The sequence below is a fragment of the Leucoraja erinacea genome, chromosome 16, assembly GCF_028641065.1.
Source record: "Leucoraja erinacea ecotype New England chromosome 16, Leri_hhj_1, whole genome shotgun sequence".
NCBI lineage: Eukaryota > Metazoa > Chordata > Chondrichthyes > Rajiformes > Rajidae > Leucoraja > Leucoraja erinaceus.
The window spans coordinates 45,180,826-45,198,392 of NC_073392.1; the positions used below are offsets into that span (position 1 = coordinate 45,180,826).

Sequence of the window (17,567 nt, forward strand, 5' to 3'; positions counted from 1 at the left end):
TGAACCTACAGTACCTTAAGTACACGGTGACAAAGTAATTGGTTATTTTACTCTAAAATATCATGCATAAAATAATTATTATGCAAAAGGCATTTTCTGCATTTCTACCACCTCCATAATTAGATACAATTCTGGCATCTCAATCAAATCCCTGTTATTCATGCTGGCATCTTGATAGGAAATGCTGGCAGAAGTTCGACCAAATAAACATGGAAGGCCAGGACAGAACCCTCTGTACCTGTCTTGCAGAAACATGATGCAATGCACAGCACAATATACATGCTCCTCACTTCAATTAAACGCCTAGTCGACTCGTGGGTTAGGCTAAAACCAAATTAAATCCGCCAAATTAAAGCAAAGCCAAAACTAAGACTGAAGAAGCATCTGAAACATTGCCTGCCCATTCCCTCCACAGATGCCGCCTGACCTGCTGAGTTATATAGACCATAGAACATAGAACAGGCATCAGGGGTTATGGGGAGAAGGCAGGAGAAGTTAGGAGGAGGAGATAGATCAGCCAGTTAGCATTGACAGGCAAAATGGCCTAATTCTGCTCCTACCATTTATGACCTTATAATAGACACAAGAACAGACCCATCAGCCCACGATGTCTGTGCCAAATATCAAGTTCAAGTTCAAGTTCAAGTGGGTTTATTGTCATGTGTCCCTGATAGGACAATGAAATTCTTGCTTTGCTTCAGCGCACAGAACATAGTAGGCATTTACTACAAAACAGATCAGTGTGTCCATATACTGTAATATAAATATATACACACATGAATTAATAAACTGATAAAAGTGCAAATAACAGATAATTGGTTATTAATAATCAGAGTTTTGTCCAAGCCAGGTTTAATAGCCTGATGGCTGTGGGGAAGTAGCTATTCCTGAACCTGGTTGTTGCAGTCTTCAGGCTCCTGTACCTTCTACCTGAGTGTGTGGCTAGAATGGTGTGGGTCTTTGATGATACTGCCAGCCTTTTTGAGGCAGCGACTGCGATAAATCCCCTCGATGGAAGGAAGGTCAGAGCCGATGATGGACTGGGCAGTGTTTACTACTTTTTGTAGTCTTTTCCTCTCCAGGGCGCTCAGGTTGCCGAACCAAGCCACGATGCAACCGGTCAGCATGCTCTCTACTGTGCACCTGTAGAAGTTAGAGAGAGTCCTCCTTGACAAACTGACTCTCCGTAATCTTCTCAGGAAGTAGAGGCGCTGATGAGCTTTCTTGATAATTGCATCAGTGTTCTCGGACCAAGAAAGATCTTCAGAGATGTGCACGCCAGGAATTTGAAGCTCTTGACCCTTTCAACCATCGACCCGTTGATATAAACGGGGCTGTGGGTCCCCATCCTACTTCTTCCGAAGTCCACAATCAGTTCCTTGGTTTTGCTGGTGTTGAGGGCCAGGTTATTGTGCTGGCACCATATGGACAGTTGCTCGATCTCTCTTCTGTACTCTGACTCATCCCCATCGGTGATACGTCCCACAACAGTGGTGTCGTCAGCGAACTTGATGATGGAGTTCGCACTGTGACCGGGTACGCAGTCATGAGTATAGAGTGAGTACAGCAGGGGGCTGAGCACGCAGCCTTGAGGTGCTCCCGTGCTGATTGTTATCGAGGCTGACACATTGCCACCAATACGAACAGACTGTGGTCTGTGAATGAGGAAGTCGAGGATACAATTGCAGAGGGATGCGCAGAGACCTAGTTCTGCGAGTTTGGTAACCAGCTTGGAGGGAATGATTGTGTTAAATGCCGAGCTGTAATCGATGAATAACAGCCTGACATATGAGTTTTTGGTGTCCAAGTGGTCCAGAGCGGAGTGGAGGGCCAGCGAGATCACATCCACCGTTGATCTGTTGTGGCGGTAAGCGAACTGCAGTGGGTCCAGGTTTTTGTCGAGGTAGGAGTTGATTTGCTCCATGATCAACCTCTCAAAGTACTTCATCACCACTGGCATTAGTGCCACTGGTCGATAGCCAAATCCATCACTTATCTACCTGTACATAAATCACATTCCTCCATTCTCTGCACATCCATATGTTAGTAGATTTGATTTGGACGAGGGAATTGAATGCAACATCTCCAAGTTTGCGGATGACACGAAGCTGGGGGGCAGTGTTAGCTGTGTGGAGGATGCTAGGAGGCTGCAAGGTGACTTGGATAGGTTGGGTGAGTGGGCAAATGCATGGCAGATGCAGTATAATGTGGATAAATGTGAGGTTATCCACTTTGGTGGCAAAAACAGGAAAGTAGACTATTATCTGAATGGTGGCCGATTAGGAAAGGAGGAGATGTAACGAGACCTGGGTGTCATGGTACACCAGTCATTGAAAGTAGGCATGCAGGTGCAGCAGGCAGTGAAGAAGGCGAATGGTATGTTAGCATTCATAGCAAAAGGATTTGAGTATAGGAGCAGGGAGGTTCTACTGCAGTTGTACAGGGTCTTGTTGAGACCACACCTGGAGTATTGCGTACAGTTTTGGTCTCCGAATCTGAGGAAAGACATTCTTGCCATAGAGGGAGTACAGAGAAGGTTCACCAGACTGATTCCTGGGATGTCAGGACTTTCATATGAAGAAAGACTCGGTTTATATTCGGAAGATTGAGGGGGGATCTTATAGAAACTAACAAAATTCTTAAGGGGTTGGACAGGCTAGATGCAGGAAGATTATTCCCGATGTTGGGGAAGTCCAGAACTAGGGGTCACAGTTTAAGGATAAGAGGGAAGTCTTTTAGGACCGAGATGAAAAAATCATTTTTTACACAGAGAGTGGTGAATCTGTGGAATTCTCTGCCACAGAAGGTAGCCACAGTGGCCCTTGTGGCTAAAGGGATCAGGGGGCATGGAGAGAAGGCAGGGATGTGATACTGAGTTGGATGATCAGCCATGATCATATTGAATGGCGGTGCAGGCTCGAAGGGCCGAATGGCCTACTCCTGCACCTATTTTCTATGTTTCTATGTTTCTATGTACTCGCTAGAATTTAGAAGAATCAGGGGGGGTCTTATAGAAACTTACAAAATTCTTAAGGAGTGGGAGGGGGAGGCGGGGCAAGAGCTAGCAACCGATTGGTGGATGCAGGTGAGGAGGGGTTAATTGGCAGATAAAAGTTAGGTAGGGAGAAGAAGTGGAGGTAACAATGGAGGCTGAGGGGTGACAAGTGGAGAACACAAGGCTGTACATTCTGGAAGCTGATCAGAAAAGGTGAAGAATGGAAGTGATTGAGGGCCGGTGGCAGATGGGAGTAGCAGAGGGGAGTGGAGTGGAGGAGAGGGGAGGGGAGTGGAGGAGAGGAGAGGGGAGTGGAGGGGAGTGGAGGAGAGGGGGGGAGGAGAGGAGGAGAGGAGAGGGGAGTGGAGGGGAGGGGAGGGGAGGGGATGTGGAGGGGAGGGAGGAGAGGGGAGAGGAGGAGAGGGGGGGGGAGGGGAGGGGAGGGGAGGGGGGGGATGTGGAGGGGAGGGGAGGAGAGGGGGAGAGAGGAGAGAGGGGAGTGGAGGGGAGGGGGAGGGGAGGGAGGTGGGGAGGGGAGGGGAGGAGAGGGGAGCGGGTGAGAAGGGAGTGGAGGAGAGGAGAGGGGAGGGGAGTGGAGGGGAGGGGAGTGGAGGAGAGGAGAGGGGAGTGGAGGGGAGGGGAGGGGAGAGGAGGAGAGGGGAGGGGGGTGGAGGGGAGGAGAGGGGATAGGGTGTGGAAGAGGGGGGCATGATGAGGGACTATACTTAAAGTGGGAAGAAGGGAGTGTGAAAGAGAACCAGGGTAGATGAGGGAAGAGAGAAAGAGTTACACACACACCACTTGTCCCTTTCTATGCCCCTCAGTTTTAAATGGCAAACCCCATCTTTTGTTTATGACTCCCATACCCTCCCAGAGTAATCTACAATTCTTTGCACTTGAACTCTCACTTTAGTTTAGTTTAGTTTAGAGATACAGAGTGGACACAGGCCCTTCGGCCCATCGAGCCTGCTCCGACCTGCGACGCCCTGGCATTATCCAAAAACACACACTTGGGACAATTTATTATTTTTCTCCAAAGCCAATGAATCTACAGACCTGAACGTCTTTGGAGTGGGAGGAAACCAGAGTACCGGGAGAAAACACGCTCGGTCACGGAGAAAGTACAAACAAACAGCACCCGTAGTCAAGATCAAACCCGGGTCTCTGCCGCTGTAAGGCAGCAACTCTACCACTCCGCCACTGTGGCACCCTCACGCAGCATCAGCCAACCCTTGTTTTAGAACCTAGAACAGGACAGCACAGGATCAGGCCCTTCGGCCCACAATATCCGTGCTGAACATAATGCCAAATTAAACTAATCTCCTCTGCCTGCACGTGATCCTTAGGCCTCCATTCTCTGCATTTCCACATTCCCTTTTAAACGCCACTATTATAACAGCCTCCAACACTATCCCTAGCAGCAAGTTTCAAACACTAACCACTATACTGGTGTAAAAACTGCTTTAGATCTTTTGTGCAGTTTATATCCTTATAAATGGAAAAAAATAAGCAATGATAGAGAACTAAGTTTCACGGCTTAGCATGACTTCCAGGGGTGAAAGGAGGAATCAGTATTCCGCCTGAGGCATAAAAATTATGAAGAAGAAAGTTCTATGTTCTATTAATGTCCAGTTAATATGCAATACCTTTTCTCACATGGTATAGCAAATATAGAAGTTGTTATATTCAACTGTGGATCGAGAGAAATAAAGGAACTGAAATGGACCAATGAGTCTCTGGAGTCATTTCTATCATTTGATGTGATCTTGGCTCATTGGTTAATTGACCTTGGTTCTGTAATCTTTAAAGGCCTTACTTCACAGAAGGCCAAGGATTCCTGTAACTCATCTTGTGCAGCAAGACAAAGTCCCAGGGAGGGTTTGTAGGTTAGAATCTGCTTCCCATTTCAGGAAGATATTCCCATTCTACAACCAGCTTCACAATGATAGAGGAATTCAACTCCTTGACTGAATGTCGGGTTTTAGAAGAGGGTTCAGAATGCCGGATCTGAGAATGGTCTTGACCCGAAACATCACCCATTCCTTCTCTCCAGAGATAGACAGCCAACAGGTGCAAGAGTAGGCCGTTCAGCCCTTCGAGCCAGCACCGCCATTCAATGTGATCATGGCTGATCATCCCCAATCAGTACCCCGTTCCTGCCTTCTCCCCATATCCCCTGACTCCACTATTTTTAAGAGCCCTACCTAGCTCTCTCTTGAAAGTATCCAGAGAACCGGCCCCCACCTTCCTCTGAGGCAGAGAATTCCACAGACTCACAATTCCCTGTGTGAAACAGTGTTTGCTCGTCTCCGCTCTAAATGGCTTACCCCTTATTCTTAATCTGTGGCCCCCGGTTCTGGAGTCCCCCAACATTGGGAACATGTTTCCTGCCTCTAGCGTGTCCAAACCCTTAATAATCTTATATGTTTTAATAAGATTCCCTCTCATCTGCCTGTCCCGCTGAGTTACTCCAGCAATTTGTGTCTGTCTGTCAGGTTTCAGTGTTTAATGTTGAAGCCTGCTCTGCATATTCAGATGACAGAGGCAATTGCGGAATCGTGCTATGAGTTGGATTAGTTTGACGTTGTTTAATATTACCTTGGTTCTGGTTTAATGAAAATTGTTCTTTAACTTGTCAATGTCATTGTTGCTTGGTAAGTTTTTTTATCCGGATTTTTAAAAAACACAGCCATCGTGATATTTTCCACAAATATTGCATTACCTTTTTATATTTATCTCCCTGAACATTTTGCTTCTGTAGCAGATTGATGAAACAAGTATCATTCTTAACCTTTTATTCTTTGGGTTAATTGTAGTATCATCTTTTATCCATTCCTCCCATTACTGCTCTCTTTCCTACCTTGAATCAGACTTCAATTCCTGCATCCTCTATTAAGAGAGAAGTTCAAAATGATTATGAGGATGCAAAGCTTTCAGATGCTAACAACTTGGAGACTGAGTTCCAAAAGCATTGGTCCATTGCTACAGCATGAATCAGTCTTTGCTTTTTTCCAGGTGATAATAGACTGGAGTTTTCTTTGAGAGTGGAGGAGAGGAGATGGGAATATGGTGCCAGGACTGAAGAATTTTGCCTACGATGAAAGAGTTGTGTGGCTGGGTGATTGGTCATAGTGGTCAGATAGGTGAAATATGAACATCTTAGAACATGGAACTGTATAGCACAGGAACAGGCCCTACAGATCGCAATGTCTGTTTAGTTCAGTTTATCTCTACAGCATGAAACATGCCCTTCGGTTTACCGCATCCACGATGACCATTGATCACCCCCCCCCCCCCCCCCCCCCCCCCCCCCCTTCACCTTCACACTTTCCATCCACTCGTTACACAACGGGGGCCAATTAACCTACAGCCCCCGCACGTCTTTGGAATGTAGGAGGAAACCTACTCCACACGGACAGCACTCGAGGTCGGGATCGGACCCAAGTCTCTGGGGATGTGAGGCAGCAGCTCTACCAGTTGTGCCACTGCTTTGTCTGTGTTGAACATCATACCGAGATAAATTCATCTCATCTGCCTACACATAATCCATAGCATTCCCACCATATCCACGTGCCTATCTAATAACCTCTTAAATGCCAATATTGTATCTGCCTCTACCACAGCCTCTGGCAGTTCGTTCCAGCCCCCCACCACCCTCCATGTAAAAATCCCCCCCCCCCCCCCCCCACATCTCTTTTAAACTTTGCCCCACTCACCGTAAAGCTAAGCCCTCTGGATCTTGACAATTCCACCCTGGGATAATGGTTCTGACTGTCCACCCTATCTATTGTCTCCAATAGTTTTACATTCTTCTCTCAGGTCTCCCCTCAACCTCTGGCATTCTAGAGAGACAATCCAAGTTAGCCGAACCTCTCCTTGTAGCTATTACCCCCTAATCCATCACATGGCCGTCCAAAGGGAGGGGGGGGGAGGGTGCGGAAGGTGCACCCCCCTTTTTGAAAAGCTTAGTACGGGCCTGCATCAGCATTCTGGTAAACCTCTCCAAAGCCTCCACATCCTTCCTGTAATGGTGCAACCAGGACTGCACAAATACTCCAAACATGGCCGAACTAAAGACATAAACGTGTAAGAAGGAACTGCAGATGCTGGTTTAACCCGAAGATAGACGCAAAAGGCTGGAGTAACTCAGTGGGCCAGGCAGCATCTCTGGAGAGAAGGAATGGGTGACGTGTCGGGTCGAGACTGACTCAGTTTGAAGAAGAGTCTCGACCCGAAACGTCACTCATTCCTTCTCTCCAGAGATGCTGCCTGCCCTGCTGAGTTCCTCCAGCATTTTGTGTCTATCAAAGACTTATAAAGCTGCATTGTGGCTTTCTGACATATTCAATGCCCCAACGAGTGAAGGCAAGCTTACCATGCACCTTCTTTCCCACTCTATTTCTCTGAACTGTGGGGTTAAAAACCAAGGTATGTTATGGACTCAGAGAAGAGAGGAGCAATTTGTTTTTGTTTTAACCCATAGGGAGTACAGGGTTTTGAAGCTCACTTCTCAAATGAGTGCTTGAGGCAGACTTTCTCTCAATGAGGCGGGTAGCTTTTTTCTGTGCTATTTAAATGTTCTCTGATTCTATTCCTTTCAAGCCCCTCAGATGTATCAGCGTGCAAATTAGGTGAAGCTTTAGCTGGGAGTTAATCACATCATCAACAATGAATATATGCACATATTAAAGAACTGTGATTGAATCTAATGGTAAATAAAGTGAAATCTTGATTGAATGAAGTAATATGCTGGTTGCCTGATTGGGAATAACTTTAATTTTAGGTGAAACTGTCAAGTAGGCATTATTACATTAATTGTATTGGAAGGAACTGCATATGCTGGTTTGCACTGAAGATGCAGAGTAACCCAGCGGGTCAGGCGGCAGGAGTAGGAAGCGGGGTCAGGCGGCATTTTCTTCCTGATACTCATGTTCCTGACTTCAAAATTATTGCTATAGGAGAAAATCAAAGGAAAAGGAAATGACGTTTCGGGATCAAAGCATTCCATTTCCCTCCCGAAATCGAGGTCAAAGCCCCCGGCGGGCGCTAGTCCGCGGCAATTAAGGCCGCTTCTTCGGGAGAAGTCGCCGCTGCCGGTGCCCCGCAAAGCAGCCTCCCAGAGGATCCGCCTCCGATCCATCCACCCAGTTGTCCAGAGACCGCCGCTCTCCACGCCCCGAAGCGTTGAGTTCCACTACAGTACAGCAGCTTGTATCCATCTTCGGGCTCCGTGAATTGAGCCTATTGTCGTTCCGGTGGATTTTCTCCATGGCGCTGATACGGCAACGTTCCTGACTTCAAAAAAGGTATTGCTATAGAAGTTCTGCCACAAGGACTATTTTAATGAAATGTGGAGTTTGCTTTCCCTAATCTCGGGGTGGAAATATCAATTTGATTCTGCGTTTATTCAACAAGGGCATGTGAATGTTGCATTTATTGTCTATTCCACATTGTGTCTCAAACCAAGTAGTTTGTTGGATCTCTTCAGAGGAGAGCTACAAGTTGAGCCTAATAAATTAAATAAACTTGCAGCTGTCCAAAACCTGAGATTAAATAAAAGGCTGGAAACACTTAACATCAGGCAGTGTTTGTAGAGAGAAACACAGTTAACATTGCAACTTTTTGCAACATGTTTTTCTGTTCCCAGCTATCATTAAGGACCTTTGTTTCTCTTTCCAAAGATGTTGCTCGACTTGCAAAGTGTTTTCAGTATTTTAATTTTGTTAAGAGTTAAACATATTGCTGGAGTCACTTACAAATCAAAAAAACTGACAATATATAATCTTCCCTACAGACATTAGTCAACCAAATCAATTCTTACAACAATCTAGTGGCTTGACAGACATCATTATTGACATCATCTTTCTATTATGGATTTATTTAATTACTTGAATTTAAATTCGCCAGCTGCTGTGCTGGAATTCAAACTCAAGTCTGGGCCAAAGGTCCAGGCTTTTTGACAGTGGTAATCAACTTGAGCACAATGATATTCAATCCTTAAATAGGTACGTTTAATAATTGTAGCAGTGAACAAAAGAAATATGTTTCCACAATGACATAAAGTAATGGTTTCTGTGACAAGAAATTCAGTGTTTGCATGATTTTAAATGGGTCGACATCACCATTAAAATAGTGGACATTGGAATGCATTAATGTGTTACAGGGATAGACACAAATTGCTGCAGTAACTCAGCGGGACAGCTCTCAGACAGTTACTCCAGCATTTTGCGTCTATCTTTGGTTTAAACCAGCATCTGCAGTTCCTTCCTACACAATGTGTTACAGGGCTTCCCTTTAGAGAAATTACTTGGTGGGAGATGATGGATTTTCAATTGCGAACAGCTTCAATTTGGTTCACATCAAATGTTCACTGTGCTTAGGTTTTCTGACACACAAAGATTCTCCACAAACTCCACCACACTCCGCAATGTAGCTTAGACACAAAATGCTGAAGTAACTCAGCGGAATAGGCAGCAACTCTGGATAGAAGGAATAGGTGATGTTTCAGTCTAAAGAAGGGTCTCGACCTGGAACGTCACCCATTCCTTCCCTTCAGAAATGCTGCCTGTCCCGCTGAGTTACTCCAGCATGTTGTGTCTATCTACGGTGTAAGCCAGCATCTGCAGCTACTTTCCACAGCAATGTAGCTTCTCCCTTTGACAGGAAAGAGGAAAAGAAGTGTAGAAGTTCCCTGTTTTTATACAAACCTTTTTGTGGCATCGAGCCACATTTTATTGAAGTATTTCCTTACTGAGAGCAACCTGAAGAGGTAATTAAGGCAACTATATATAACAACATTTAAAAAGATACTTGGACAAGTACATGGATAGGAAAGGTTTAGCGAGATATGGGTCAATGGGCAGATGGAACTATCCGAGGTCCGGCATCTTGGTCAGCATGGACGAGTAGGGCTGAATGGCCTGCTTTTGTGCTGTATAACTATGACTTTATTATTTATATTTCAAGAAAATCAGTCACACTAAAAAGAGAAAAGATCTCAACTGCATTTTTGTTGATATCCAAGAACATATTCCATACGTTCCACGGCACTATTTGATTGTACGTTTCTACCTGTTTTTACATTCTGACGTAAGTGAGGATTCTCAAGAAATTCCAGTGTAACTGCGTGGAAATTAGTACATTTTGGGAATAAATTTGGAGTAAGGATGGCACAGTGGTGCTGTCTTACACCGGGTTCGATGCTGACTGTACGGAGTTTGTACGTTCTCCCTGTGACCACGTGGGTTTTCTCCGGGTGCTCTGGTTTCCTCCCAAACTCCAAAGATGCATGATTTTGTAGGTTAATTAGCTTCTGTAAAATTGTATCATGTAGCTAGTGTGTGTAGCTGGTGTTCGGGGCAATCACTGGTCGGCACAGACTCGATGGGCTGAAGGGCCTGCCTCCATACTGTATCTCTAATGTAAAGTCTAAATCAAAGGAGGAATTGTGTAAACGTGAAAACTTGAGAATTTTTGAAATGAACCTGGACACCATGAATGTGACATTCAATGCAAATTCGCTGATACAAATCACCATCTCAGGCAGCAAGTAAATTGCCCGTCACTGCTGCTCTAACAGTCTTCTAGTAACAAATCTCAAGTGACGTATGGCCATAAAGATCACACTAAACCAGCATAATACAAACTGACTTTAATGTGCAGCCAGTAAAAGAGAAAATCTTTATGTACAAGGAAAAAGTGGCCCGACCAAAAACCTACATTACAGAACATCATTGCACTGAAACTAAATTTGATAAATATTATTTTTGCATACTGACTTGTGAAGTAACTGTTGATAAACACAAATAAATCTGGTATAGCAGCATGTAACTTCAATGGCACCAGCCCAAATTTCGTGGTATTATCACTTAATGGAGCACATGGAGTATTGTGATCAAACCAAGTTCAATTCTAACCATTTTACTTTCAGTTATTGAGCAAAGCGCAGACTGCTGCAGGAACTCAATGGAACTCAATAGGCCAGGCAGCATCTTTGGATGGAATGGACAGGCGGCATTACTGGTCAGGGACCTTCTTCAGACTGATTGTAGTAGAAGGAAGAAAGCTGGGAAACAGAGGAGGAGGTATGTCAACGACTGGCGAGTGATAGGTGGATACACGTGAGTGTGGATTGGATCGGCAGATGGATGTGGAGAGGCTGTTTCCAGTTGTGGGAGTATAGGACCAGAGGGCGCAGTCTCAGAATAAACGGAGGTGCCTTTAGAATGGAGATGAGGAGGAATTTGGTGAACATGTGGACTTCATCGTCATAGATGGGGATGGAAACCAATTCATTGGGTATTTTTGAAGCAGAGGTTCTTGATTAGGAAGGGAATCAAAGGCAGGGAAAAGGGGTGTTGAGAAGGAAAAATGGACCAGCCATGGTGGAGGAGACTCAAGAGGCTAATTCTGCTCCTATGTCTTGTGGTCTTATTGGTGGAGTAGTTGATAAAGGAGATAAAAGAGTTGGTTCTGGCAGTCGGTGGGACAGGCTTTACAAACATTACAACTCCTCACCAATCTTTGCCCATCCCCCAAGCCTTTCCGCTCGTCGCTTTAATTTTATCTTTCATGTATTTTGTGTTTTTATAACTGTTGGCAGATCAATTTCCCTCCTGGGATGAATAAAGTTACATCGTATCGTATCGTTTGTCCCACAATCCCCCCCCACCTCTATTTTCCAGCTTTCTCCCCTCCACTACAATCAGTTTGAAGAAGGGTCTTGGCCTGTAATGTCATCTCTCTCTTCCCTCCACGGATGCTGCCTGACCCGCTGAGTTCCCTCCAGCACATTGTGGCTCTGCTGTGAGTTGTCAGCGCATGGTTGCACTCGTGCTTTGACTGCGCTCTCTGTTACAGACGGCAAGGTGTACGCTCTGGGAGGGATGGGCTTGGAGGCCGCCCCACAGGCACTGGTACGCGTCTACGAAGCAGACAGAGATCACTGGCAGCCCTTGCCACCGATGCTGACCCCACAGTACGCTGCCTCTGCCTTCCTCAAGAGCAACAAGATCTTTGTCCTAGGTAAAGCACACACGTTTGGCAGGGTGAATGGCCAGATACTTTCTGTGTTTTGTATCATTACTGATCAGTGTTTTCATTGTATTTTCAAATGGCTTTGCTGAAATGTTACAGGACTGAAGAATTTTGGCTATGATGACATATTGGAGGGGCGGGGAATTTGGTCAAAGTGGTCAAATTACATTGCTGATGTTGATTTGCTGGTGAGGGAAGAGACTAATGTACTCTGGCTTAGTTTAGTTATTTAGTTTAGTTTAGATGCAGCATAGAAAGAGGCCCTTCGGCCCAACCTGTCCATGCCGACCATCGATCCCCTTTCCCTCCCACTCACCTCAATCCTAAACCCTCAGCATCTATACATTTATCACTGCCATATTGGGCAGTGTTGGCATCATCCAGGTCAAAGTGCCCCCAACAGCCCCACACATGCCCCAGTTCCCACATGTGACCCTAATCTACACAACTGACCCCAGTCCAATCATGTGACCCCTGCCCCCCACACATGACCCCCGCCCCCTCACATGTCCCCCGCCCCAACACGTGACTCCAGTCTACACACATGATCCCTGTCCCCACACGTGACTCCAGTCTACACACATGTCCCCCGCCCCCACAACACATGACCCCCCCCCCCTCACATGTCCCCCGCCCCAACACGTGACTCCAGTCTACACACATGATCCCTGCACCAACATGTGACGCCAGTCTACACACATGATCCCTGCACCAACACGCGACTCCAGTCTACATACATGATCCCTGCCCCCACGTGTAGAAAAGTGGTGAGTCCCACTCTGGCGAGCTCCTCCTATCCCGCCCTCCCCATGCCATCTTTTCCATGTCAGTACCATTCTAACGTGTGACAGGGAACGCTGACCTATTCAAGGCAAGCAGGAAAACTCAAGGAAATACACAAAATGCTGGAGTAACTCAGCTGGTCAGGCAGCAGCCCTGGTGAACATGGATAGGTGACTTTGCGGGTCGGGACCCGAAACATCACCTATCCATGTTCTCCAGGGATGCTGCTTGACCTGGTGAGTGACTCCAGCACTTTGTGTCATTCCTTGGTAAACCAGCATCTGCAGTTCCTTGCTCGAACAGGAAAATCCATCTAGCTTTGTCAACTGGTACATCAGCATTATGGCACCCTTCAGCTCCAAACTTCCCATCGGAGTTATGTTCGGATGCCAATTGCAACTCCGCATAACTAACGAGATAAGAGCCGACACAACTGGACAACATTCAACCTTGCTAGCACTTGGTTAGAGCAAAGAGTAGATTTATGTGGCTTGTACCATGAGTGTGCCTGGATCAGTAATGCACACATTTGCCCCTAAACTATGTCCACATCTTCATCACTGCACTTTCATTCACTGGAACCTCCCTTTCATTGACTCCAGCTACACTTCATGCTCCCGTGGCAAGGCCACCAGCATAATCAAGGACAAGTCGCACCCTGGTCACTCTCTCTATCCCCCTCTGCCATCAGGCAAGAAGTATGGAATGCACTTCTCCAGATTCAGGGACAGTTTCTTCCCAACTGTTATCAGGCAACTGAACCATCCTACCATCAACTAGAGAGCAGTCCTGACCTACCATCTACCACATGGGAAACCCTTGGACTATCTTTAATCATCTGTACTGTACTTGGTCTTGTACTAAACATTATTCTCTTCGTCCTGTATCAATACACTGTGGACAGCATGAGTGTAATCACAAAGTCTTTGTTGCTGACTAGATGAAAACAGTCAGCAAAAAACAGGCCCTTCGGCCCACTGAATCTGCGCCAATCAGTGATCACCCCTTGCACTAACACTATCCTACACACCAGGGACAATTTACAATTTACTGAGGCCAATTAACCTACAAACCTATACATCTTTGTAGTGTGGGTAGAAACCTGAGAACCTGGAGAAAACCCACACAGTCACAAGGAGAAACATCGTACAGACAGCACCTGTAGTCAGGATTGAACCTGTGTCTCGAGCGCTGTAAGGCAGCAACTCTACCGCTGCCACCCCAGCGAGGTGACCCCACCCCAGCGACATCTAAAACCAAAATCTTCAGTCATAAACCTGAAACATCGACTGTCCATTCCCTCCACAAGTGCTGCCTGACCCGCTGAATTAGTCCACTACTTTGTGTTTTACTGAATCTGCAACTCCTTATGTCCCTAAAATGATAAAGGTTCTCTGACAGCGGTCTGAACATGGGTCACATTGTCCAAACGTAATAACATGCTGCTGTTTTATCAGGAGGAAGACAGGGTAAGCTACCAGTGACGGCTTTTGAGGCCTTGGACCTGGAAACAAAGAGCTGGACCAAGTATCCCTGTATCCCGAGCCGCCGTGCATTTGCTAACTGTGCCATGACTGAGACATGCTTTTACAGCCTGGGTGGTCTACAGCAACCAGGTCCTCACAACTTCTACTCCAGGCCACACTTTGTCAACACGGTAGAAGAATTCGACATGGAACAAGGCAAGTCAAATATTCACTCCTGTTTATTTGATGGTAAAGTTTTTGTATTGAGTTTTAGAGATACAGCGTTGAAACAAGCCCCACGGTTCACAGACTCCATGCCAGCCATCGATCACCCGTTCACACTAGTTCTATGTAATGCCACTTTCACATCCACTCCCCGCGCACTAAGGGCAATTTACAGAAGCCAATGAACCTACAGTACAAACCCCACACGTCCTTGGGATGTGAAGGGGAAAAGTGGAGCAACCGGAGGAATCCTCCGCAGTCACAGGGAGAACATGCAACACTGACAGCACCCGATATCAGGATCGAACCTGGGTCTCTGGCGCCGTGAGGCAGCAGCTCTACCAGCTGTGCCACCGTGCCGTCCCTGTAAACCTGCCATATGTCCTTCCCTTCAGTTCTCCATTTGTCAGGGGAAAGATAAGCCTTCAGACTGTTTCTGCTGACGGTTTTACTCAGCTGGGTACCAGGATCCACAGGCTTTAAATGCATTTCGTTGTCTCTGTACTGTACACTGACAATGACAATTAAAATTGAATCTGAATCTGAATCTTGTCTCTTCCTGCAATATTTCTCCTTTCTCCCTCCAGGCTTGGCTTGCTTTCACCATCTCTCCACAGTGAAGTGCTGATAGAAACATAGACAATAGGTGCAGGAGTGGACAATTCGGCCCTTTGAGACAGCACACGAAATTCAATATTTGGGTCATCTATTTGGGTGATCATCTAGTATAACATCAGTAGAGAGGTAAGGAGGATTTGCTTTTTCCCCATATCCTCTTCTAAAAAAGTTAGCCCAGAAATAAGAGCTACCAAAATCTAGTTCACTCTTACTTGAAAACATCCATGTGAATTGGCCTCCACTGCCTTCTGTGGCTGAGACGGAAAATCCACAGATTCAGTCAAGCAATGAGAACTGGGTGAAAATGATGTGGTGGTATCCTGGTTACTTGGGATCAATATTTGGTATTAAATTTACAAAGATAAAATGGGAGAGAGGGCAAGGTCTGATCTCAAAATATCCATTGCGTAAGATCACATGGAAATAGGAGCAGGAGCTGTCCACTTGGCCCCGCCACCCCTCTTCGGAGTGGCGGCGCGGCTCTGGCTGCAGCGGCTTACCCAGTCCCGTTGTTAGATGTCGTGCAGTTTGCCTCTTCGAAAATGACAAAGGCACACAGAAATTAGTGAAAAATGTAAGGAAGTGACCACAAATCATTTCAGTTCATATCCGTGTGATTACATGACGACCTACTTCATGCCCGCCAGGAGTTGCATGATATGGTCATCAATGTTGTTAAGGTTAGTCTGCTGCCAGCCGAAGGGAGATCCCGTTGGAAAAGGTGCGGCGCTGGCAGGTAGGGATTTCAGTCGGGGCATCAGCAATGACGAACGGGGCGGCCCGGTTTTTGTCGGGGCGGCCCAGATATTCAAGGCGGCGCATATCTGTGAATAATTATGGTGTTCTGCATGGTGCCTGAGTGAAACGGGCCAGCGGCTTCCTGCAGAACTGGTTACTTGGGCGGTGTTTGAGCAATATTTTTTTTCGCCCGGGGAATTTAGTGGAAAAGAGGACGGAAAGACTGCATTAAGATTTTGCCTCCAACAGTGAGGAGATGCTGCAACTGTGGTGGATTTTAATATGTTTATTGTAGTTTGATCTCAAAATATGTATGACTGCTGCAATTTCATTCATGGAAATAGGAGCTAGGAGCTGTCCTATCTATCTATCCCTATCCATCTATCTATTCTCTATTCCCCCTTCAGTATGATGGCTGATCTGCCCCCGGCCCCTGCCTATCATCCGCCAGTTCCCCATCATCCTTAATCTTTCCAATATTTATATGCCTCTGTTTTAAATATCTCCAATGAGCACGCCTTCGTGACCCTTGAGGGTAGCGAGTTTAATCATCCTTTGCAAAAACAAATGTTTTCTATGTACCACTGCCTTCCCTTGAATCACCATCCTCCATAAGAATGAATTACAAATCAAGTTGGGCACAGTGGTTGAGTTCCTGCCTTACAGCACTTTCAGCACCAGAGACCTGGGTTTGATCTGAACTTTGGGTTCTGTCTGTACAGAGTTTGTATGTTTTCCCCGGTTTTCTCCAATGTCATCGGTTTCCTCCCACACTCCAAAGACGTACAGGTTTGTGGGTTAATTGACTTGATATAAGTGTAAATTGTCCCTAGTGTGTGTAGGGAATGCGTTGGGGAATCACTGGTCATTGCGGACTCAGTGGGCTGAAGGGCCTGCACTGTATCTCTAAAAATGACCTGTTTTAAATAACCTGCCTATTATCCAGTATTTACGACTCCTCATTCTAGAATCTCCCATCAGTGTTAGTTTCTCAGAATCTGTCCTATTATGTATAGATGTTTCAATAAGATTTTCCCTCATTCCTTTCAATTACAAAGAATACCCATTTAATTTATTCTGGATTGGACATCTCTCATCTCTGGAATGAATTGGATTCTGATTCCGAGTCATTCGCAAACAAATCTCTTTTGGTGCGATGTGATTCTGGTTAATTTCTTTTACATTGTCTCCAGTGCTACAAGTTATCTTCTTCAATATAGAGACCAAACCTGTGCACAGCGCTCCAAGTACGGCCTCACCACTACCCTGTACAATTGTAACAGTACTTCCCAATTTGTAAAGCCCACTGCTCTTGTAATAAAGGCCAATATGCCCTATATCTTCCTAATCACTGCGGCTGGCTACTAACATTGTGTGACTCATGCACAAGGACACACACAGGCCTCTGCGCATCTTTCACGTTAATCTCTCTTCAGTAAGATGTCTGTCAGCTTTTTGATTCCTTTCCCAAGTGCATGATCTTGCACTTTCCTGCATTCAAATCTGTTAGCAAAGTTTTTCAACATTCACCCAATCTATAGATATCCCTTTGCATAGTCACAATATCCTCCTCGCGACATGCCTTGCCACATGTTTTCATGCAATCGGCAAACTTGGAGACATTACACTCTTCCCCTCCTCTAGGTTGTAAGCAATTGAGGGCCACGAGCTGATTCTTGGGGCATTCTGTTACATCCCGACAGCCT

The 17,567-nt window shown here is 45.9% G+C and overlaps 1 protein-coding gene across 3 annotated transcripts in view; it reads left to right on the forward strand.

The window, feature by feature from the left end:
• Nucleotides 1-17,567, forward strand: part of LOC129704902 (kelch domain-containing protein 8B-like) — a 145,281-nt gene that overhangs the window by 39,817 nt on the left and 87,897 nt on the right. For 2 of the 3 annotated variants that reach the window (XM_055648312.1, XM_055648311.1), the window contains exons 3-4: nt 11,855-12,019; nt 14,272-14,496. In XM_055648312.1, coding sequence (XP_055504287.1) covers nt 11,855-12,019; nt 14,272-14,496 — 390 coding nt within the window. The remainder of the gene's footprint in view (nt 1-11,854; nt 12,020-14,271; nt 14,497-17,567) is intronic. The other variant, XM_055648313.1, reaches the window with a different exon arrangement.